At 37.0% G+C, this 24,956-nt stretch overlaps 1 protein-coding gene across 10 annotated transcripts in view; it reads left to right on the top strand.

Moving 5' to 3' along the window:
• The window catches only part of CHRM3 (cholinergic receptor muscarinic 3), a 272,242-nt gene extending 248,323 nt beyond the window's left edge, over positions 1-23,919 (top strand). For all 10 annotated transcript variants that reach the window (XM_064413737.1, XM_064413738.1, XM_064413736.1 and 7 more), the window contains one exon: positions 10,191-23,919. In XM_064413737.1, coding sequence (XP_064269807.1) covers positions 10,191-12,012 — 1,822 coding nt within the window. In that variant the 3' untranslated portion in view covers positions 12,013-23,919. The remainder of the gene's footprint in view (positions 1-10,190) is intronic.
• The last annotated feature ends 1,037 nt before the right edge of the window (positions 23,920-24,956 follow it).

The following is a 24,956-nucleotide window of genomic DNA, read 5'->3' as shown; positions in this document are numbered from 1 at the left end:
GAGTCCACTCAACCTTCTTATTTTAGAAGCAAAATCCTGTTACTTAGATAGCAACCTTTACAGCTAATGTAATTATATCTCCACATCTTCCTATTTGCCATGTACAGAATGCCCAGATCCTCAGAAACAGAAACAAGGAGAGACTGCAGAGTACCATGACTGTGTTACCTAGATAGTGAATAGAAAACCTGTGGTGTAATAGATTAAAATATTGTTGCTGAATTTAAAAATGGTCTTTTTTTGTTGGTGGAATGATCCAAAAATTTTAGAATCGTGTAGACAAAATCCTTCAAAGATAGGTCAAGATCCTTCATTTTAAAAAGTTGCATATACAAATTTGAGGAATGCCTGTGATTTACTAAATTCAGCTTTACACTACCCTTTCAAGGTAAGGTGATATTATTTTAAAGATCTGCATACACCAATCCTCCTGTAGTGTATAGAGGTCCTGAGACAGAATTAGGAATACATTGACTTCCACATTTAACTTTCTTAACCTTGAGTCCTTCATTTTCCCTCCTCAGCTGTATGCCTCTTTTACTACAAACCTCCTAAAACCATCAGACAAGAGGGTCTTAAAGAAATCAATACTCTGTGGTGTAACTGCACTGAATTGCTGGAGCAGATCCATTTTGCACACAGAATAAAATCTGTGAATGTGTATTCTCTATACTAGCACTGATTTTTGAAAACTGTAGTTCAAAACCTCCAAATTATAGGGATATATTTCAAATTCATAGAAAAGGAGAGAATCAAGCAAACCTAATTAAATCTTAGTAGGAAGAGGACTCTGTCATGAGGGCTACCAACAGGCATTTATGTAGAATAGCTAAAAATTATTTTTCCCTTAGTACCTCCTCCCTCTCTGTCAAGTCTGCTTTCATTGGAGATGACTCCATTTGGTGACATGCCCATTTGGGCACATCTTTGCTCTGTAACTCAAAAGAGAGAAAAACCAAAAGAAAACCACAAGCTCTGCAAACAAAGCCTAAAAAAGGAGCAGAGCATTGGAGCATTATTTGATTACTTGTCTGGATCTCACTAAAGAACAATTGCTTGCATGCATTAAAATCCACCGTGCCTGCCACCATCGATTTCCCAGAGACTTTAAAAATTCCTGGCAGCATGCATAAAGGGGGTTGAAGTTTGCAATGGGAAATTTTGATTAATCTACAGAATTCCACTAGGATTTGCAGATGTGTCTATTCCATCGGGGAAGGAAGAAAGAATTTAAATTAAACTACATCAGGGAACACAGTTTTCTGTAATTTGGCTCCTAGTTTGATTGAGACCAGTACTTGAATGACATGCATTAACTTTATCTGCTCTCCCTATCAAGGAATAGATATAATTTGGTTTGTAATTTCTATGTATAAGACAAAGGTTTTATGAGAGACTGGTTAAGATTTTGTTGCAAAGTCCAGACTTTTGCTTCTGAATAACTATTGTGCCACCTAGTGAGAGTTAAACTGCACTTTTAAATAGGTGGAAAAAATGACTTTAAACATACTGGTGAATAAAGAAACAAAGTATTTATTAAAATATTTTGAGTGACGTGTTGAAACAAAAAGTATCTTCCCTTTTTTCTTGATTATTTACCAAGGTGTTTCACTGAGGTAAAAAATATTCCATTTCAACCACGAAATAGCATTTTGTTTGCAAGTGTGTTAAAAGAATATAATACATAAAAAGGATGCACACAGAACTCTTTGCCTCCCCAGCAATAAATCCATTCCAATAAGTTACTTGCACAATTCATAAACTTATCAGTGTGAAAAGAGATCCCCAAATCTCAGGTTATAAGAACTTCCATTCTGTAAAACAAATAAATATATACACTGAAAATGTTATTTTCTGAACAACTGTGATAACTTGGCACCAAGAAAAAAAGCTTTAACACATTATTATGATTGCATGCTTTAGACAAAACAATAAGCGGTGTTTTATGTTAAAATCATAACATTCTGACACAAAGTTTCTCATAAAATTTCCTCTTCCATATAAATAGTTTGGGTCCAAAAAGCTATGTAGATTTCATTAGCCAGTAGCTTTTTCTTAGTGATTTCTCTTGTCTAGCTGAAACCTCTCAACGGGGTTGTGATGGTTTTTTTCTTTCACTTTTTAAGTAAACCATCTGTCCTGTGTGGGAGTATTGGGTTTGCCACAGTAGAGTGGTAATATTTCAATCACCAAAGCCAATAGCAGTAAATTTCCCTTAACAGAGAATTTTCTAGCATTTTTCAAGTCACTTTACTGCATCTTATTTTAAATTGCCACAGTATTCATCATCAACAAAAGCCAAAGTATAGTCTGCTCTTTCAATACTTGCATGCCACAGTTACAGTAGAAAACCCAGTGGTCAGCAATCGTTCAATTTAGAAACCTTCAGATATTCTGACACTCCAGGGAAGTTCAAATTCATGTTGTTTAACACATTTAAATTATGCATGTTAGAGATCTTTCAGGATCTCTATATAACATATATATACCATGTATAACATATAACATATATAACATAAAACAGGACCTGACACCAGGTAAACATGGCATTGTATCCAGAGACTTGGATAGCTCTATCAGACCTTGATGGAAACACAAATATTTTTATAATTTTCAGTCAATGAACAATGGAATGGAACTCATCTTCTTTCAGCACTTTTTGTTACAGAGTATCTGAGATTCAGCTCTAAGCTGAGAGAAAACTAAATTAGTTTCTGAAGGTAAAAAACATATTGTTTGGAAAAGCAGAAAATCTGTGGTTTGAGGGGGCTTTTTTACAGTTTCGTTGTTGTTGTTATTGTTTGGGCTATTTCTTTTCCCACCATGAGAAAGATTTCCAGAAAAAAATGTATTCCATTTTCTGGTTTCAAGGTTTGACAGACATTTTGTCATTTCATTTTCTTCTTGCAGACAAATGAAATTGAAAAGATTGTGTCAGGTGTCAGGTGGGTTTCTTTAGAGCTCAGTTTTCAGACTCTCTGAATTCTTCGATACTTGAAAAGTGTTTGTACGGTCTTCTGGTTTTCTCTGGAGGTGTATTGTGTAGTGAGCAAACAGAAAAGCAAAAGTTTATTTCTTTTCAAGGCATAATCAGTTGATTACTTCATCTCAAAGCAGTACCATTTAAGATAGTAAAGAGGTCTGCCTATGAGGTTTGTTGTTCACTGTGAAGGTTCTTAATGGCTAATATTGACATTAAATATGGAATTTAAGTGTATGCAAGTATTACTAAAAGTAGGGCAGGATTAGAAATTTTTTTTTTGTTTTATCTAGAAGTGATAACAAGCCCTTCTCAATATCTATATGCTCAAACATGATTCTTTTTATAGTGGATGATGCCAGTTCAGTAAAATAGGAGAAATCACTTACAAGGCTTGATTTTTTTTTTCCTCTTTAAACACTATTTGTCCATGTTGAGTCAAGGTATTCTAGCATTTAACAATATCTGGGAGAATTATGTAATTAAGTCTAAGAGTTCCCATTACTTTATTTCACATAGTGAACATTTTAATGTGTCTTTAATTATCCCATATGGAGGATTACCTGTGGAGTCAATGGACAGTGTTTTATAAAAAGAGCCGAAAATCTAGATCACAACTCTGATCCAATATTATACTAATTAACAAAATTTCAATAAATCCTGGGTTAAAAAGTTCATACATTATAAAATACTGAAATGCAGTCTTTAAGATGAACAGATTTTATTCAAAGGAAAAATATGCACTGCTCACAAATGAAGGAGGTAATCGAATGGCATGGTCTCTTCTTTCATTTAAATCTAAAACCATATTTATATTCAGTGTAGTAATAAACCCTTTTTCCAAACTTTCCTGTCCCCAGATACCTGTGAAGTCGGTTTGCAGTGGCTTGCTCAAAGTGAGTGAAACTCTGAGTATTTGTAATTCTTAGTAACTTAAGGCTGCATATCTGTTTCCTTCAGTATCAATTAGACAGATAGGGTGTAATTCTAATAAAGCTCACTGAAACTGCCCAGAATTTAAATAATTTCCTCTCTTTAAAGAATTGTACCTTGTAGATTTAACTGAACTGATGGTCAATATTTACTGTAATTTTAATTAGGCAAGACTTGATTTGCTCTGGTTTTCAAGCATTTGAAAACTCTAGACATGTCCAAGCTCAGGCTTTTGAATATTTCACTTTGTTCTGGATGAATTGTTTAGACAATTACCACCAAGTGCACTTGTCCCAGAAGGACAAGTGCCTCTCCTTTGGCAAATCTGTTGCCACTACATGTAAGAAGCCTGCACTGCCCTGAGGCCTGTCACGGGTGAGATCAGTAGCTCATTTCTGAAACTTCTGGGAATCATTTTAGAGGATTTCAAGACAGGATTATTTTGAAACTGAAATTCAGGATGTGAATGAGTATTGGGTCATAGAGTAAATCAATAATAAATATTACAGAAACACTTATTCAGTAAATTGGTGAAAATCACTGTCCTTTAACTATGCAGACTAGGATGTATGTTTGTTATAGATGGCATATTTGTTTAAAAAATACACGAGAGTTATACAAGTTGTATAATGCATTAAATCTTTGATGGAAGTCTTAAGTGAAAGAGATCAGAAATGCATATCTGGATTTTGCAAAGATACAACATCTGAGATTTTTCTTCTCTAGTCCTAATGGCAAAACATTATTTTCTTCTTATTTTTGAGGCCATATAAATAAGCAGATGTTTCCACTGAAGTTACTGGCCATTAAAACACATACAAAGTTGCATTTCTAGTATCATATAAAAACCCTCAGTGAAGGGTTAATACTACAAGAAGGAAGGTGTTTGGAAGAGCAAATTCTGTAAAAGGAAGGACAGTTTAAGCAATCACATCCCCAGAGGATGTGGCAGGTACAGCTGGGCAATATGAACATAAGTCTCTCTGTCCTAGTAAAGAAGATGGTTTGGGCAAAAGGTAACTGGCAAATTAAGGCAGAGAAGAGGCTCTTTCCATGGCCTAGCTTTAGAGTGTATTTGCTGGCTGTGTCAGGTACACAGACTCAGGTACTCCCAGTCTGCCATCCTTAGATGTCCCAGCAGGAACTCCTAAGATAGCGTTCCCTTGCCTCTGCCCCCAGGAGGGATGCTGCTTTCCTCTGACTGCGGGGTGCAGGGGAGATGGATCAGGCAGCTCAGTGCTATGCATCAGGTTCTCTATACACTCTTCAATGTAATGAAAAGGATCCATATGGTTAGAGAAATGACTTCCCAATTTGTCCATGCTATAATTCACACTAGCAGCACAAATAGAGTGAGCAAATAATGAGCAAATCTAATTAATTAATCACAAAAGTGATTTTAAAACACTGGCATTCAGTTTGGTTGAATTTAGAAAACAAAATATATGTATGGATGCAAAAAGGAAGAGTTTGGGTTGAAGTGTTACTGGGATTTGACTGAACATTATCTGTATCAAGTTGATAGCTAATTAGTGAAAGATTTAGTCTTCCCTTATAACAATATTTGGAATAATGTGACAAAATTATGTGTATATATAGCTGCAGATATATGTGTGTATATAGCATAAGTATGTATATACACATATACTTTCATCTGCAGCTCTATATACATATACTCATCATACTATATGTAATATACATTTGTATGTAGATATACTTATGTGTATATGTACATATACATATAAGTATATGACAATCTGTTTTTATCTAGTGTGAATGTGCAAGACAGTGGCCAGGATCTTTTCTGGTGTGCTTGATTTCTATGGTTCTGTATTCTCATTCTTCAAATCTAAAATATATGTCGTGTAATGTATTTAATATAAGTGTAATTTAGTCATGGTAAATCTGAGGTCGTGTTCACTGATAATTACACCATGCTTCCTGTTGCCACGTAAGCATTCATATGGAATCCTGTATTTTGTGCTACACTAACTTCAATTGGTATGAGCTACTATAAATATAGAACTGTGAATCCTTTCATTTTTATTACAAGCTTTTTAAAATTCTTTATTGTATTTTGAAAAAATACACTGTATTTTGCGGGGAAAAAAACCCCAACTCTCTGTGTTTTGAAAAATTGTTATATATAATCTTGCTAATTATATTAGGAAAACCTTGTAATTCAAATGTATGTTTTTATTTTACCAAATAATAGTTTTGAAACAAAGTGTATGTGCCAGTTTAGGTAACTGTATTAAGCATTCTGAAGGCTTCCTTTCTCTGTGTTTGAAAAGACTTTTATAAATCAATGCATGAAGCTCTCTACTGTTTAGGCTAATGTGTATATAAGAGTAGTGCAGAAGAAAATGGAAAAATAAGGTAAGCAATTTTTTTTGGTCTGTGTAAACAGATGCAATGTGAAATTCTTCGTCCATAAAGGCTTGCTAGTTTTTAGCTCACAGATAGCCAAGCCCTTAGATTGCCATCTCACTTCCCAGAAAATGCTTCTTAGAGCCCTTTAAAGACAGCAAGAAAAATAGACTTCTTGAATAGGAGGGTTCAAGGAAAAGAAAAATGTTGGTAAAATGTGGAGTATTCACAAAAGCATTTAAATCTGAAATAAGCAGAGAGAAATTAAATGCACTGAACATTTGTGACAGAACTGTTACTATGTTTATTCTATTTTGCTTTCTATTTACAGCAATGTGCAATAAATTAGACTAGTCAAAATTCCAGGCTTTTAAACCTGGGTTATACCCATTTATTGAAATAATTTAACATTTTTGTAGATGCTTTCTCCTACCCTTCCAGTCAGACTTAGTGGGATATCAAATATCTCACCCCCTGTGGCTGGGCAGAAAGCAGGGGTGTGCTGGATGGATGAGTATGGAAGTCTATATAGCCATTGCCTGTACTGGGCCTACACTTTTCCTGAATAATTCTGGGAAGTGTACACTGTGTCTGATGATCTCTGGCCTGTACCTTTCATTAAAAAGCAAAAAGAACAAAAAGACTCAAACCCACAGGGAATGCCATTACTATGATCTTAGGTAAGTAATTATATATTCTTAGGCTAAAAGAAGTTTCCTTTGCTACTCCCTGCCTTGAAATTGTAATGTAGGGTATCATACCAATGATTTGTAAATTCTTATCATGGTATGTAAACCTATAATCATTTCACAGTTTGGTATGTTTGCCACACTCAGGCAGTGCTGCACTGTTTGTTTTACTGAAGTATGTGTGGCTGCTTTCCCACTTGGTCACACATCATTCTGTCACAGGTTGGCTTGCTGGGCAGGTGCTGGCAGCTGCACTGCGAATCCCGCTGTCATCTTGTCAAACCCAGGACACTCTTTCCCTGCAGCACTTATACAGAAAGCAGAAACTGCATGGCAGCTTTGGAAAATGATGGATAATGTAGTTTGCCTTGGTTTCCTAAAAGCAAGAAAATCCAGTTGTGCTGATCTGGTGGTAGTGGTAGTGGTAGTGACATTTTCTTTTTTATGTGCAGATGAACGTATGGTTAATACATTTTTAATTTAATTAAATGGTTCAGTTACAGGATCTTGTAGAAGAGGCAGAATAACAAAAGACTGTACTCATCATCCCACTGGCACTTCCATTTTATCAAATAGTGCAGTCAGTGTGAGTTTAGGGTTCCCTCTATTCCCTGCAGAGTTTAAAAAACCAAATTGCAGATGCAGGATTGCACTGGACAGCAGGAGAGAGATGGTGGGTTGTTCTCAGGTTCTCCTTTTCCTCAGTTACTGGACTGCTAAGGACTGTTCAGGTTTTCATTGAAACAATGACTGGATTTGAAGTCCAGACATGAAAGAACTGATCTGAGAAAGAAAGGTTTGGTTCCAACGCTTCTTCAGTGTCTGAAAGACTGCAGCTGAATTGTGATGATCCCAGGACTCCTCATCTCGAGTCTTTTGAATCATAGCATTTCTGAAAGGATTTATCATTGCATTTCCATTGGTAGTCCATTTCAAAGTCTACAGTTAAATAGAATTCACAATTGTTTTATGGATTTACTGATAGATAGTGTGCCATTTACATATTAATTTTGCATTTTTGTATACATATTTGTATCTCTTATCTCTTATGGTATTTGTTTTGGAGTTCCAAGGCTAACACTCAGACTAGTTCATGGTTGTGTTATACAATGGAAATGGGAACTACTACCTAACTGTTAACTATTTTTATTTCTTAGTAATACCATTATTTTTTACTACCACTTCTAAGTGATTTTTTTTCCATCCATTTTTGTGGAAGTTTCATCTCCTTTATTGATATATTCTTCCTGATCTTTTCTTGTGTGTTAGAAGATACTAGCTTCTCTTTTCTTTATGAAAAAGCAGCATAATGATATCATTGCCATCTAAATGTACCTGTCAGAGTTCTCAACCAATATGTGACTGGATTGGCTGTTGCTCTACAGAGGTTTTAGAAATTTACGGCTGCAGAGCAAATGCTTTCTGGCTTTCATCTTCTGCTCTCTGTTCCCAGTGTGAGTGAAGAAAGGTCTGCACCCTATAACATTAATAATTTCTGGCATATATTTAGCAAATATCATTATTTGAGACCTCTCTCATACTATTCTGATTTTGACCTCATCCTGTCTGACAGCTCTGGAAAAAATGCCTGCTTCCTAAATAAAACATTGCAAGAAGGATGGTTTCCAGCAGTCCTGTCTTACCTTTTTTTTTTTTTTCAGAAGTTGGGCTGCTCTGAGTTTTCAATCATTCTATCAGGAAAAAGACTTAAAATTTAACTATGAGATTTACCAGAGCAATATTTATTCATTATTATTGTGTTCATATTCTGAGTTATACAATGATGAATGCATTAAAAGTGGACTGAATTAGATAATAATATGGCATCTTCATTGTAACCTAATAAAACCTCATTTACACTAGATATCGAAATAGGGGAGAGGTTTGTGGTTGTTATCCAACATGAGCAAAGGAAAGGAATTGCTGATCTATTTACTGCGTATGTCAAAGAAACTGTACCATTTAAAATCCCACACTGTCTTATGTCTTCATACATAAACAAAACCAAGTACAGTTCAAGGGAAAGCAGAATTTAGAAAGTAATTAGAAAAAACATAACCAAACCCTTCTCTTTTGGTTAAATATTTTTATGTAAAATCACTGTATTGTGATACTCATTATTATCTCATGCTATTATATATTGACTCTGGAAGGACTCACATTTAGAAAACAAACAACCATTGACAGCATATTTTGCTCAACATTTACAGTCAATTATGGACTTTTTTATTTGAATTTTTTCTTCTTGATGATATAATTAATTTATTACTAAGGATCCAGTCAGCTGACTAGAGAAGCTAAGAAATAAAAGAATTGCAAGTTCCTAGTCTGAGCATGTTTTCATTTTCTGTTAGTACTTGGGGAAAAGGATTAAAGCTTAATTATTAATTCCTTTCATGCTTTTTTCTGCTATTTTCCTAAAGTGTTTAGTGATTTCTTTGACATACATCTGTCAAAGGTTTTTTTTCCTGACTCTAGAGACCATAATTTCAAAGGAACTTTTACCATGTGTTGCCCCAAAGAAATTTTGAAGTCATTAGATGTGCAAAATCCTTAGTTCAAGCATAAAAATATGCGTGAAAAAAATGAATAGTGGCACATGCAAAAAGTGCTAATGAGAACTTTTACTTCTTTTATTCAGATAGCTGAAAGGTAGATGAAAATGGGAAGAGTTTGCAGCCTCACAGGTTAGAGTAGCTTGACACAGTGAAATTATGCTGGCTTGTATCTCCATACTTTAAGGAAACACAGAACAATATTTTTGTTTACCATCAGCTATCACTGGAGACAGCAGAGAGGCTATGGCTGTGCTTTGCTAGAGCCAGGATAGCACTGGGGGCCAGTGTTGATTGGAACTTGAAAGATTTGTGGCTTCATCTGATTGGAACTTAATTTTCCAAGGCTGCAGGATTTTTGAGATTTTGAGTTCAAGATTCAGGAGCATTTTAATACTGCTGTGCATTCAAATTCTACTGGGATTTTGGTTCCTCTGTATTTGAATGTTTATACGGAAACACAATGTGATCACTATAAAGAGTTCAGATTAATCACAGTCTGGATGTCACATACAGGTTTGACATAAAATGTGTCACAGGCAGCTTGGCTTTTCAAAAGACATCTTTCAAAGTGCTAAAGGGATTTTATGTACAAGTAAGAGGACAATTAGTTAACTTCTTCACCTGTTCACTTGATTTTTGTTTGGTTTTTCTCTGCTACAGATTATGTCAGAGAGCCACAATGATCATGCATAACAACAGTTCATCCTCGCTGCTTTTACCAAATGTGAGCTCCTTCTGGAAGAGAGATTCACATGGACCAGGACTCCTTGATGAAGCAGCATCACTCATTGGCAGCTATGATTTCCCTCAGACCACAGAGAGTTTTCCTTTCTCCACTGTGGAATCAACAAACATGACCCTAAATGCCACAAGCAAAGACCCTCTGGGTGGACACACTATCTGGCAAGTAGTTTTGATTGCTTTCCTCACTGGGATCCTTGCACTGGTGACCATCATAGGAAACATCTTAGTGATTGTTGCATTTAAGGTCAACAAACAACTGAAAACAGTCAACAACTACTTCTTGTTGAGCCTTGCTTGTGCAGACTTGATCATCGGTGTTCTTTCCATGAATCTTTATACTACATACATCATCATGGACCACTGGGCTTTGGGAAGCTTGGCCTGTGATCTTTGGCTCTCCATTGACTATGTCGCCAGTAATGCCTCTGTCATGAACCTCCTTGTGATAAGTTTTGACAGGTATTTTTCCATCACTAGGCCACTGACATACAGAGCCAAACGAACAACCAAAAGGGCTGGGGTAATGATTGGTTTAGCATGGATTGTCTCTTTTGTTCTTTGGGCTCCTGCCATCTTGTTTTGGCAGTATTTCGTTGGGGAGAGGACTGTGCCTCCTGATGAATGTTTCATCCAGTTTCTAACTGAACCTATCATCACTTTTGGCACTGCCATCGCTGCCTTTTATTTGCCGGTCACCATTATGAGTATTTTGTATTGGAGGATCTACAAGGAGACGGAGAAACGCACCAAAGAGCTGGCAGGGCTACAGGCTTCGGGCAGCGAAGCAGAGGCAGCGCGCTTTGTGCACCAGACAGGCAGCTCCCGGAGCTGCAGCAGCTATGAGCTGCAGCGGCAGAACATGAAACGCTCCGCCCGAAAGAAATACAGACGCTGCCACTTCTGGCTCACAATGAAGAGCTGGGAGCCCAGCACAGATCAGGGGGACCAAGAGCATAGCAGCAGTGACAGTTGGAACAACAATGATGCTGCTGCCTCCCTTGAAAATTCAGCCTCCTCTGATGAAGAAGACATTGCTGCAGAGACCAGAGCCATCTATTCAATCGTGTTGAAGCTTCCTGGTCACAGTGCTATCCTCAATTCCACAAAACTACCCTCCTCGGAAGATTTGCATGAGTCAGGGGATGAACTGCAGAAATCTGACACAGAATCGAAGGAAAAGAAAACGAAAAAATTGCACCCTCCCAAAGGTGTTCAGGATGGTGGAAATTTCCAAAAGAGCTTTACTAAGCTTCCAATTGAACCAGAATCAGAAGAGACAACCACAGCTTCTGATGGCATCTCATCAGTCACCAAGACATCGACAGCCCTGCCCTTATCCTTTAAGGAAGCAACCCTGGCAAAAAAGTTTGCCTTGAAGACCAGAAGTCAGATCACGAAACGAAAACGAATGTCACTTATCAAAGAAAAGAAAGCAGCACAGACACTCAGTGCCATTTTGTTTGCCTTCATCATTACCTGGACCCCGTATAACATCATGGTTCTGGTGAACACCTTTTGCAGCTGTATCCCCAAAACTTTCTGGCACCTGGGGTATTGGCTTTGCTACATCAATAGCACAGTGAACCCCATGTGCTATGCACTGTGTAACAAAACATTCAGAAACACTTTCAAGATGCTGCTGCTGTGCCAGTGTGACAAGCGAAAGCGACGCAAACAGCAGTATCAGCAAAGGCAGTCCGTCATTTTTCATAAGCGGATCCCTAGGGAGGCTTCATAGAATAGTATTTTTTAAACAAATAAAAAAATAACGAAGCAGGGATGTGATGGGATGGCACAGGATGGGATGGGATAGGACAGAACAGGATGGCACGGAACAGGGCAGGATGGGCAAGATAGGAATGAGACAGGATGGGTTGGGGCAGGAAGGTGGTTCTAGGGTGCTGATTCTATGATTTAAACACCAAGACATGAAAGCAGCTGCCAGGCTTATTTATCCTTTCAATAAATCCAGTTTAATATAAAAGTCAATCCACATTCAGCAAAAACTAAGAAACTTCAACATTTTTATTAAGGAGTGAAAGATTTAATAAAGTTTTCCTACAAATTTGTGAGAAGCTGTATAGCAATTATAAACACATTACTGATCTGCCCAGCTCTTTGATTATAATCAACTCTGGGATCTCAGGTAAGCAAATCTAGCTAGCCCAACTCTTCTTTTTCCAAGGAATCCAACAACTTTCAATTCAAGTTACATACAGATATAGCAAAGCTAGTGAAACAGGATTATGGAATTATTTGACATACTGTATAGGTTGAAAAATTACCTCTTGTTGTCCTGGTAGAGCTTCCTGTCTACTTCTCTTCTGATATATTGCTAATTGTACCCGTGATTCCTGATTTCTGAGTATCTATGTGTGCAGCTGATGTTATATGTGTGTGTGTGAGTGTGTATGCATGCATAGCATACATTCACACCTCTGACATACACACATACCAGGAAAGAGGTGACCTATTGTTCTAGGTTTTACAGGGCCCTCCATCATGATTACATGTGATTGAAACTTTTTAAATGTCTGAAAATCACGTTATAAGTATATAGCTCATTATTTGCCACCAGAAATTCAACTTTATCTCTGGAACCAAAACACAGTGTCCACATTTCAAACTAAGAAAACCAAAACATAGCCTGTGAGTTTACAGAGTTTTATAATTGGGTACTTGCACAGTAAAACCTTAATCTTGAGCACAGAATCTATTTTCAAAGTGATCATTCCTTTTTAAAAGATACAAAGGGGAAAGGATTTGAAGGCTACATTCAGGGAAGAGCGTGAAGATGTCTTGGCAGGGCATAGGATGATGAGAAGCCAGATCTGGGATGCACAGTACCAATGCTCAAAGGGAGCTGCTCAGCAGCCAGGTAGGTGCAACCATCAGCAGCAGCCCCGTGTCCTGCTGGGGGGGCTGTGCTGCTGTCGAAGCACACATGGCTCCTGCAACACCTTGTCCTGAGCTGCACCGTGGGGATGCACCACTCTTCTCAGAGCCAGCTCAGATCCTGTGTGTAGTATTGCTACAGCTTCTGATGAAAGTTCAAGTTGCAATTTTCTGACAAACGTTGGTGGAGCCCTGCTGCTTGCACTGTCTGCCCAGGTGATCTTCAGATGCAAATGATTTGTTTCAAAGAAATGCTTTATTTTTGCACGTGAAGGGTGCTCACTAAAACGTGTTTGTTTTCCACAACCTGTTTTAAAAATCATCCGGAGAAGTGCTCCTAAATCCGTTTGACACCAGGTCATTCAGTGGTGTGAAAAATGTGATATTGCCAATTTGTAACCTGGCAATTTTTGATAAAGACAATTTTAAAAGGGCTTTAATATTTATAGTTTAGACATGACCAGTATTTCCTGGTATTTGTGAGGTGGTCTGCACCAAATATGATTTGTAAAAGTCAGAGGTCCCCTGGGGAAAGGATTGTACTTTAAACTGTTGCTCTAAATCTGATTTAGTTACATGTTGAAAGATTATTTTGTATTCTCCTTTGAGCTGACCAAAACTTTTTTTTTTTTATTGCTTAGACTTATTTTGCTGAAAATAAAACAAGTATCTTATTTTACAAAGGGGCATCAGTGTTGTGAACACAGAACTGATGTTAAAGCTGCTTTTGTATTCAGTGTGAGATGGTGTTTACAGATGATTTTGACAACAGTGGAAATATATTAAATGGAGTCTGTGTATCTGAACTATTTAATTTTGTGTTATGTTCATATAAAGAAATATTTATACATATTTCACCGAATGTTTTATTTAATGTTGATAAATATTGCTCTTCAGTCTTCAGCTGTAGTGTCCTTTTAAAGTGATTCATAAAGGTCTGCTTGAGAAATGAATAGATTATACCTAGCTTTCTTATCACTAAAACAAATTGTCTTTTGTATGAGTTGTTTAAAATGTCTACTCTAAAGTAATCTCATAAATTTTATTGAAACTCTACTGCAAGTACAATTTTAGTACAACCAAGAAAAAACTTAAAACTTCATCTATGTCACAATTGCATTTTGAACTAAAGATACCAGAATTGCTTTGCTGGTTTTCTAGCCACATACAAAGGCACCCATGTTGCAAAGAAAATTAATTACCTTTATTTATAGAAAGAAGCATATATTTGAAATATATTCATTACTCAAGTTGACCTAAAACTGTTTTACCATTTAAATATATATCTATATCTATATATATTGCCATATTATTATATTCTGATATCTAGAGTAGTGCTGTGCCCCTAACACACAAAATGTGAGAGCATGTAAGGAAGCCAGAGTTCATCGGGGGATTTATGGTATATTAGTATTGATTTTAAAATGGAAAACTATTATTTTCATTGAAGTTAAGCTTCCTTGAAAGCGTCTGTCACCACTGTTTACATAATAGGAAGAGTTAAATCCTTGGATTGTTCTAACAGAGAAATAAACAACCTGTTTTTTGATGTGTGAACAGGCTTTAAAATGTTATTTACAGGCATCATAAAATGTGTATGTACACACATATTGTAGCATAGATCAATTAATTATTATTTATTTAATGGAATATGCACTATAAAATATTAAGAATTTGGCTGTGTTACAAGTACAGTGGGCATCAATTTAATTTGTATTTTATATGTTGCTGTATTTGCTTTAAACCCATGCACACAAAAATTTTAGATGTATGCACTAGTGGATATATTATTTATGAACACAGGCACACGTAATAGGTTGCAGAAGAAGAACAATGCAAGACCAATGACACAGAATTACTTTTAGGAAGTACACTTGTGTAATATTTCATCTCTTTTGAGGAAAATTAAGTCAGAAACACAGCAGAAAGCATCATTCTGATGGCAGACAAACAGCTCAGTCCCATTAACTCTCCTCACAGCACTGAAAGCTGGCTTTTCAGAGACCAGTCTCTGTTAATTGCAATAATACAAGATTAGACTCCATATGAAAAGGACCAAAAAGTCAGAAGCGATAGCCAGACAGGAGCCAATGGGTAGTCTGGAGAAAGCTTTGTACAATAGACCCCAATCACTGTCAACCTCTGAACAGGCAACAAAATACATTATAATATATGTTTGGATTTTTCAGTGTGAAATTGTGATAGAAGTTTATTACTTCTGACTGGTATAGGCAGTGAGAGATGTGTGATCTGAAGATCTGAGGGCAGGGGCCATGGTGCATGGAGCACTTTTTCCTACTCCTGCATAACACACTTTCAACAAAAGTAAACTGCAAATCAGTCTGGCACTGTTCTAAAGCTAAACAAATGTAGGAAAGGCCTGAGTAGTTACCAGGATCTAAACCTGTGGATCCGTGTAACCTAAACAATAAATAGCCTACAGGGTTCTGGCAGTAGGGAGTATGCACACAGATATTCTGAGAGAGTTGGTGAATTTTCTCAATTATGTACAGCTCCATTTTCTTACTTTGCTGTCTTGATTATTATATTTCTTTACTTACTCTGCAAGAATAGTCTAAAAAGTCTTGGTTCATTATTAAGCTTATATATCTAAAAAGTGAGTAGAGATCCCAAAGTACACTTGGTTTGCCTGTACAGAATGCAAACACCAAAGGAAAAGGAAGTTTTAAACTTTTTTACCTAATCAGCAACATCAATAATTTTAAAAATTGTTATCATCATGCTACCCCATATACAGTAGGGATGGTCAAGCACTGTCATACTATTTGTAAACTGCTTTTCACTCACCCCTTACCCATCTGACTATGCATCGCTATTCAATTTATATTTGAGATTTTAAACTCTCATTTTCCTCCAGGTGGCTCCTAGAATCTTGTGCTAAAGTATGCTCTACAAGCCTGTCTTGTTATCAGGTGTTTTTTCTTTTCCTTTCACAATCCCTCTATGCAAAGTTATCTGATCTTATGTTATCAAAAGACACTTTACTAATTTAAGGAGTTGTAAAGTTGTAAAGTGTTGAGATCTGATACTTTCTTTTCTAACAATGTATAAAACATATCAAAAACAACTGGAGAAGGCTTCATATTTGCCAGCTTCTCATTGGCAGAAATGATCTGTGCCACAAATGGTCTCTTCACCCAGCCTGACCAGAGGATGACCTGTCCCTAGGGATATTCTCCTAAATCCCCATTAGCTTGAACTTCACACAGTTCATGAATCATCATGTATTTTAATGCATTTGGAAATTTGAAAAAAACAGTATGTATTCATTGTGGTAGTTCTGAATATTCTTTGACCCATGCAAATCTACTGTCTTGATTCACAATCTGCTTCCACCCTCTATGGTTTTCTATTTTATATATTCTTTTTATCTTTTCTGTATTTGCCCATTCAAATACCACCGCACTGGCTTCTGGGAGCAGGTCAAAGTGATACATATGTGTAGGTTGCTTCTTGTTAGCCCGAAGGGTATGCAGAGATGTCTGTTGGAGCTGAGGTGTTCATAGTGATGGCTGCCTTTTCTGACTCATGCACAGCACTCCCATGATACCCAAACACTTCTGTTTGGAAGCTTAGCTAAAGCATGCATGACATTCCGGTTTTCATTGAATTAAAAACTTCATTTAATTAGGATGTTCTTTCTTGTAGCAGGCATAGATCATTTATAGCATCTGTACTTTTCTACTTCTGTATTTTTGAGCTGCCAGAAAGGTATTGGGCAAAATACTAATTTGTAATGTCTGATACTTGGGTGTTTTTGTACTTCAGGTTTTAAAGTAAGGCAGAGATAATGCAGTTGTGCTATTTGTTGAAAACAAATTGAGTGTGAATGGAAATTCTACACTATGTTTATTTCATTTCATACACCATGGCACTGCAACTTGGCTGAGATTGAGCATTACAGTATTTGAGATCTCTGACAGTTCTTCACAATCTTAACTGGCAAACTCATTACCTATGCTGTACTGGCATTTGGGACTTTGACTTCTCTTCACCACTCACACTGCACATTCAAAACATAACATAGATTGTATTTTTTTTTTTTTTTGAGAAATATCATTGTAGTTATTTCCAGATGCATTCGTAGATATGCTTGAGGATGCTTTGCTTAATTTTAGATATCAAGATGGCTCAAGAGAGCCAATCCCTGTCAGAGATTGTTTGATGGAAGGAGCACAGGTAACATGGGAAAACATTAAATGCTACTTATTTCATGGCCTGTTCCAACATGTGTTGTGTGGTGTGTATATTGTACCAACACATCTCCATGCACTGTGTATATCTCAGAAGGATATGTGTGACTCTACTGTGTGTGCACATACAGAGAGATGTACCACATCTAGAGCAATGTTTACAGAAGTATGTACAAACTTATGCTAAATTGTCAGCCATGGTAAACGTTGCATTTGATGCCGTATCAGTTGTAACTGGACATTGAAACTGTGCTTAAGTCTCCTCTGCTTATCTGCAAGAAAAGTTTCCACATCTTTCCTTAGTGCATATATTTTACAATTGTATTGTCCTTATTTCTTGATATGGTGTTTTCAGTGTATTGAGGTGGCTTTTTAGACATTACCCAAAATTTAGAAATGCATGAACATATTTCACTTACTGAGCTGTTGCATCAAGGCTGCACTAGGTTTAACATTACCCAAACTCACACTGCCTTTTTTTCAAATAAGAAGAAAAGGCCTCTTTGACTAGATTCTGCTAGGTTTATGTAAGAAAATTCTATGTCCATGCGAACATCACTGCCAGTTTCTCAAAGTTGGAAGAGAAATCCAGTCACTATGAAAACAGTTGGAGGCAAATGTCACAAACACAGCAAGTCACCACTGCAAAGTCTTTGTGGTAAGAACAGCACTCCTTCCATTAGAAATTAAAAGAAAAAAAAATTACCATCCTCCCTCATCCCATCCTAGTGCTCTGCCCTTTCTTTTGCATAGTATAATGCTTTTCATTTGCCAGTCCCATGGGTGGAATTTTCCAGGCTTTAAAAACCTCATTTGCCTGGTAAGACTAAGAAATACCCACTATATCTAGGTCATTCACCCCCTTCTGAGTTTTCAAACAATAAAACCTTGACTGTATGATGCTGGCTTAAAGGAGTGTCTTATGAAAATGATGATAAAACCATTCAATCTAATGGTGGTGAGGAGAGGTAAATTTTTTTCCAAGCTAGTGAAGCTATAAAATTTATGTAACTTGGCAGAAACTGTGGAAAAAACCCCAAGACATTTAAAGGCTTTATGGATGTGCACATCCTCCTTGCATAAGGGTGAATAAACACATATAAACAGTGCCCAAAAAAGTTCAGTGTATGAATGACTCTGTGAGCCAACAGCACACATCACCATCAGCCACACTGTTGGCAGAGCACCCTGACACCCCACTCAGGCCTCCTTGAAGAGATCCTTATTATAGCACTCTAGGACTAAATAATAAGCCCTTAATATGTAAGCAGGGCTTGTTTGTCTGGGTGCATATGCATTTTCCAGGAATTTTATGGGAGATTCTTTCTCGCTCCTGGACTAAAGTTAAATAACTTTTCACTTTCTGGAATGAAATCACTCTGGAAATGATCTGGTATTCATCACTCAACCATGCCTAACAGTCAGAGAAGCACAGGATATTATTGTGCTAGCAGAACTTAAATTTATTTTTCAATTAATTCATACAGGTATAGTTAATTTACTGAAAATACTCAAAAGATCTGAAAATTTTTTCACTATTATGTAAAGTCTCTGGACAATAATCTGATTCCTTATGCAGTTTCAAAACATCCAGTCTCCTTGAGCCTATTTTTCTTCTGTATTGAAATATTTGGGTAACAAAGCAACTGCAGTCACTCCTGAAATACTACCTGCTCTAGAGATGCCAAAGGGAGGAGGAAATTGCCAAATAGCCTTCCTTAATTTGTGCTTAATGTGTCCACATTAAGAATTATAATTACCATTGTGGCACAGACTAAATAACACCATGGGGCAAAAGGAATGAGCCAATTTACTTTGAACCCTACACAGTGCTGCACTCTGCTTATGCAGATACATCACAAGGCCTGTGCTGTATTTCCTCATGCTGAGTACTTTTCTCCACTCATTACTTCTATCCTTCACAGAGATCACTCCCCTCCTATTGAACATACCGATCACATAGATTTATTGAATATACCTATTCAATACCCTCTGCCATCAATATATAAATATGTCATTTCTTTGCATCTGCAAAGCTATATGGAATCAGCTATAGCTGGAGTTAGGCAGCTTTTATCCTCCAATGGCATGCATTTTTCTGATCCAGAAATATATTCCATTTGCTTGCCTCATATTGCCATTAATGATGTTTTTTTTTACAAGTGATATTAGGACCAAAATTTTCCATGCTTCAGGCTGTAGAAGTATAGCTGAGTGAAACTTTTGTTCCTTTATTCAAAATGAATGTGATTTCTTGGCCATAGGGTAATCTGAACAAAATCCTCTGTGTGAAGGATAGAACAGGATTTATCTCCTTCTCTGCCCCCGCCCTTCACCAAATATGATGGAATGTCCTTTCAGGTCCTTTCACTTGTTTTCAAATCAGTGCAGCTACATTACGTAGTTGCATATTTCTCCTGCTGTGAGACAGGAAGGATCAGCTTGAAAAATGCCAAGAGACTTAAACTAATGTGCACAGGTGCCACTTTTGGTTTTGTTTGATGTTGGGTTTTAGTCTTTGCAATGTGTATTGACTGACACAGAATCCATCATTAGAGAAATATAAAGACTAAGGATGGACAGCTGCTCTCCAAAGGAAGCTGCATAAGGATGGATCATTGAAGTCCATGTACCAAGTGCACACAAGAGCTCTTAGTCAAAGCTGTAAAAAGCCTGAAGTACAATTTACTGCTTTCCAAAAGAAGTAAGAAAATTATAAATATAATGTGAAGTTTTTCAGTTGTAAGCTGTAGGTGTTAGACGATGTCAGTGAAGATGTCATATTTTTAATATGAATAATCCCTGGGTTTCTAGACATGTCCCATCACCCAGGTGCCTCTTAACTCAATTGCTCCTGCCTCAAAGCTGACCAGCAGTCATGGGACTTTTGCCTCACAGGAAGTTGCAGCTGAACTCCTGCCCCTGCCACCCCCCAGCAGGAAGGGTGTGGGCCACACCAGTCAAGCTGTTACAAGAAAGAGCCATAAGCTTCCTGCTTCTATTTGGAGATAGCGGGTATTTTTGTGATAGAAATAGAGATAACATTGCAGGAATCTGATGAACATATTTTATGTGTTTCCTGATATGTTCCTATTACTTGAAAACTTTCTGTTCTGCTGGTTATGGAGCAAAAAAAGGCCCAGAGACAATATCTGAATACATAGTTTTATGGCTTGACAATTTTAAATAAATTGACTTTTGCCTGTTGCATTCTGATTTTGAAATATATGAAGAAATTTCATGCAGTACTTGTCTCAGAAATAGACGTCATTAAAAAGAATTTGGAATTTTATGCCTTATAAAACTGATTTTCTTGATCAAAACCAGTAGAGCTGAATGTACTGTAAATTCATAAAACAAAAGGAAACCGTTGGAAAGAGCCCCTCAACTTCTGCTGTGTAAAAAGACAGTGCTTGAGCATTCACTCAAAATCTGGTGTCTATTGATCTAGTCATAGCTACCCATTCTGGGACTAGACAGAACATTAGCATTTTTTAAATTATTGGCCAAGTTGATCTTTTTTTGCTACACCTACCTTACTGTGCAGCAATTTTTCTGCCATGTAATTAAATTCTATGTCTTGGTAAACACTCAGAAAGAATAATTGGCCCTAGCTCATATTGACAGCAGTTTGCAAAACACTAGCACAGTAATTGGAAGAGTACAGGCAGATAGCGATGAAGAGCAATCGTTTTCCTTGGCTTCAGTGTTGTAGAGGAGCTTTCCCTTTTGCATCTAATAAAAGAGAAGATGTACTGAGAGAGACTCAAATGCTTTATTCTCCTCTCTGGCATGACTGCCACCATTGCAGTCCTGAGGGCAGAAGGTGGATGGATGCGTGTTGGTAGAAAAATCAATGGATCAGTCCAGGTCAAGTGTCCCACGAGAGCTCACATTTCTCCTTTCACTGCATGGGTATCAGCCCAAAATGTGCTGTCAAAACTTGGCTCCCACTGAACTATCACGGTGGAACATTGTGCTCTTAAGAGATTTTCTCCTGCCAAGATGCTTTAACACCTTTTTTTTTTCTTTTTTTTTTCTTTTTCTTTTTTTTAACTCTCCACAGAAAACTAATCAGGTGGCACCTTCCCGTGTGGAAATTTCCTTGCAAATACATTACTCTAATCTACAAATTTTTTTTTACCCTGTATGCCCCTGATAACAATTGCATTAATATAAGAAGATAAACTCATTCCTTTAGTTGCTGCTCATAAAGTGGCTTGCTAGTTAAGATAAAAACAAATTATGGGATGTAAAAGACATATCTGATTGTACAGTAATACACTGTGTGCCAAGCAGTCGGTGAGGTAAGGTTTACATAACTGCTAGATGTTGGTTGAACTTTTGAGATATATTTCCATGTTATTTTTTCCTCTCAGGAGCCAAAACAGGGGCAGAACACAGAACAATCAATTAAGAGAAATGTAATTGTTTTGATTGAAGTAATTTGAGATTACAAGTTACAAGAGAGGCAAACAATCTAGAAAGCGTTTTGAAGTCTTCATCATGTAGATGCTTTCCTTCAGGGAAACTGTCCTTCCTTTCAGTGTGGGAGGACTCCCCTTAGGTGTGGATTTGTAGAAGGAAATGTTGATTCCAGTCATATACTACAATATTCTTTGACTGCTATTAATTCACTTAATGACCCAGTCTGTTGCTCAGTGATATTGCTCTGTGCTCTCCTAGCGACGGTGAAAAACAGCCTTTTCTGGGGGCTGATCCAAGCCCAGCTCCAGCTGGCTTTTCCAGAGGGAAAGGTTCCCTCTGTGCTTCTGAAATGAACATTTTTCCCCAGAAAAGGAGGAGGCAGCCAGGCCCCTGCACCATAGTGTTGGGCTGGACTGTGTGGCCTCCCTTCAGCATAACATACCTTCACTTGTGTGCCCTCACCTTGCACTCCCCGGGATGAGTCTGCAAATAAATTCTCTTGGAAAACATAGAGCAAACAGAGCAAACCACCCCCAGCCATCCATTTTCATACGTATATGTGTGTGTGTGTGTGTATGTGTGTGTGTGTGTGTGTGTGTGTGTGTGTATACACATATATATATGTATGTATGTATGTATGCGTATCTCCTTCCAGTTCCCTTCCTCCTTCCTGCTGCCCAATGACAGCATATTCAAACAACAAAAACAGTGGCTTCTAAAATAATTTTCAGCTGAATTGTAGACTGCAGTGGTCTTTATTACCAATAACATTAGAGAAAAATGGAAATGGGGAATTGCACAGCTCTGGCCTGTTTATGACTCCTTTTCTTCCTTTCTCATTTAAATGATGTACACAGAACATTTATTTGTTTGGAGGAAAGATTGTGGATTACTGGTGCAGCATTCTGATAGGTATTTTAACATATTCAGAGAAGAGAAAATTCAGTCTCACAAATAGACATCTTGGATTTCTTTTTTATTTCTTACCAAATTAATCGCAGTCAGTTTAAGACCCACCTCTGCGCAAGTGTCTTCCTGTGTATTTGACGTTGAGCAACTTTGTCACATGTGCCAGTTTGTTAAAATTTCTTCCTTTATCTGTTTTCTTACTAATGGTTTCTGAATTGACAAGCCTTTGCCTTTTTGTTGGTGCACAGAGTCAGTTTCCACCAGCCTTAGTTTAAGTTATCAGGAGTGATCCAGCCACAGTATTAATTTCTTCCATCTTACCTTATTTTACAGCTTGAATTAGACCCTTGGAATTCTCAATTGTCACATACTCAACAGCCAAGGAGTTTTGGGAAATGTTTTTAATCTTCATAATATTAATAAAGTAATCATGTGCATATAATTGAAGTGTTAAAAATGCCAATCCGTAATCCATCCCGTTACATAAAAGTACCATATCAAATACATTTTCCTATTAATTGAGGAGGCAAATATGCCGGTGCATAGCCAGGGCTAGCTATGGAGTCTATAATGACATCTAATACTAAACAGATATTCTTCAAATATTTCATTAAATGATTTGACCTAATTCATCCTGGCTAAACAAACTTAGTTTAGTTCAATCCCGCTGTTAAGCTCTCTTCCAAATTCTCATTAGCATCAATGGAAATTCTAGAAAGAGCAGATAAATCAGTCTCTCATTATAGGACAGATAAATAACACTTTGGGTTTATATTTCTAGCTGATATATGTAATAAAATTATTTAAAATATAAACACTCAAAGCCTGTTCTGTGCCCTCAGGGAACCCCTTTATCCCACTGCAGCAAAGCTGCATATAGCAGGATATATTCCACTAATACAGTCAAAAATATATGGGTGTATAAGAATAAACAGCTTAAAAAATCATACTGTAAATGATGTGATTGAGTGAAACTGTATGTATATTTTTAAGTCTTCAGAATAGTTGAAGTTTTAACTTATTTCAAATTTTTAAGTTGAAATCTATTCATATTTGGAAATTTTGTACAACCTTGTAAAGTTAAATACTATGTCACTGTAATTTATTTTTGTTGTCATATATTGACACATGCTCATTTATATATGAAGTGTACTGTTTATCAATTGCTTCTAAGGCAGCAATAAAAACATGAAAGTTGTTCTCATTTTCCTGTCAGCTGTCATTTATATCCAGCACATTATTGTATTACTTTTAATTCTGTTTCTTACTAAAACAGAGTGTGTACTGAGTTCTTAACTATATGCCTTCCAGTTCTCAATGAATGGCTATTCTTGCCTATGTGAGAACTTGGGCATACACTTTGCAGAAGTCCTGGAAAGGGATTGCCACCTCATTGCATCATGCCAAGAGGACATCAGAAAGCGAAGGAGAACAAAAAGTCAGAACTCCTCCTCCTCTCTTCCTACAAAGTTTGGTTTTACTTTTTAACTGATGGTTTCCACATCATACCATGTCATTTCAGGCTCTCTGAAGTGTGGGGCATTCAGACCTCTTATAACAATGAATGTGGGTTGAAGTTGCAGAGCACCTTAAAATATCAGTCCCAGTGTTGATATTTCTTTCAGTAAAATAGTATTTCTCCAGTTTCCTTTCATGCTGAAGGAAAGGCTTTTGAACTTTCCTCCACAAGCACAACCTGTGGAGGTCTTAAGTACTTTCCTCACCTTGTACACTATGGGATGTACCTGCAAATTCACAGCCACTTGGAATAGTTGGACAATTCCAGCTTTTTCCTTGGTCCAGCCCAAAAGCCAGGTGTGTAACAGGGTGCAAAATGTATATTCCATACATCAAGGACCACTAGCTACTATGAAATGCAGTCATCTACAGACATTTAAGGTTCATACCAACAGCCATTAAAAAAAAAAAAAAAAAAAAAAGGGCATGAGAGGAATGAACTTAACCGGTGGGGTTTCCTCCAGTGATTCAACTTCATTTTCTCCTTGCTGATCTGAGGAATATAAGTAAAGAGAGCCAGAAACAATAAATGTCACTTTATATGATGTTCTCTGCAATAAAGTGCTAGAGGAAATAGCTAAAATACAAAAACACAAAGGCAAGGCCCTGGACATTGACCACACATAATAAAAAAGGGAAATCAATGTTGTGAAATGAAAGTATTTGCTTTTTATATTTACTGCAAGAGTGGATTCTTTTATTGTTATATTAGAATTGT

This window comes from Passer domesticus, chromosome 3 (assembly GCF_036417665.1).
Source record: "Passer domesticus isolate bPasDom1 chromosome 3, bPasDom1.hap1, whole genome shotgun sequence".
In the NCBI taxonomy this organism is placed as follows: domain Eukaryota; kingdom Metazoa; phylum Chordata; class Aves; order Passeriformes; family Passeridae; genus Passer; species Passer domesticus.
The sequence above is the reverse complement of the archived record's forward strand: the minus strand, read 5'-3'. Positions and strand labels throughout refer to the sequence as shown.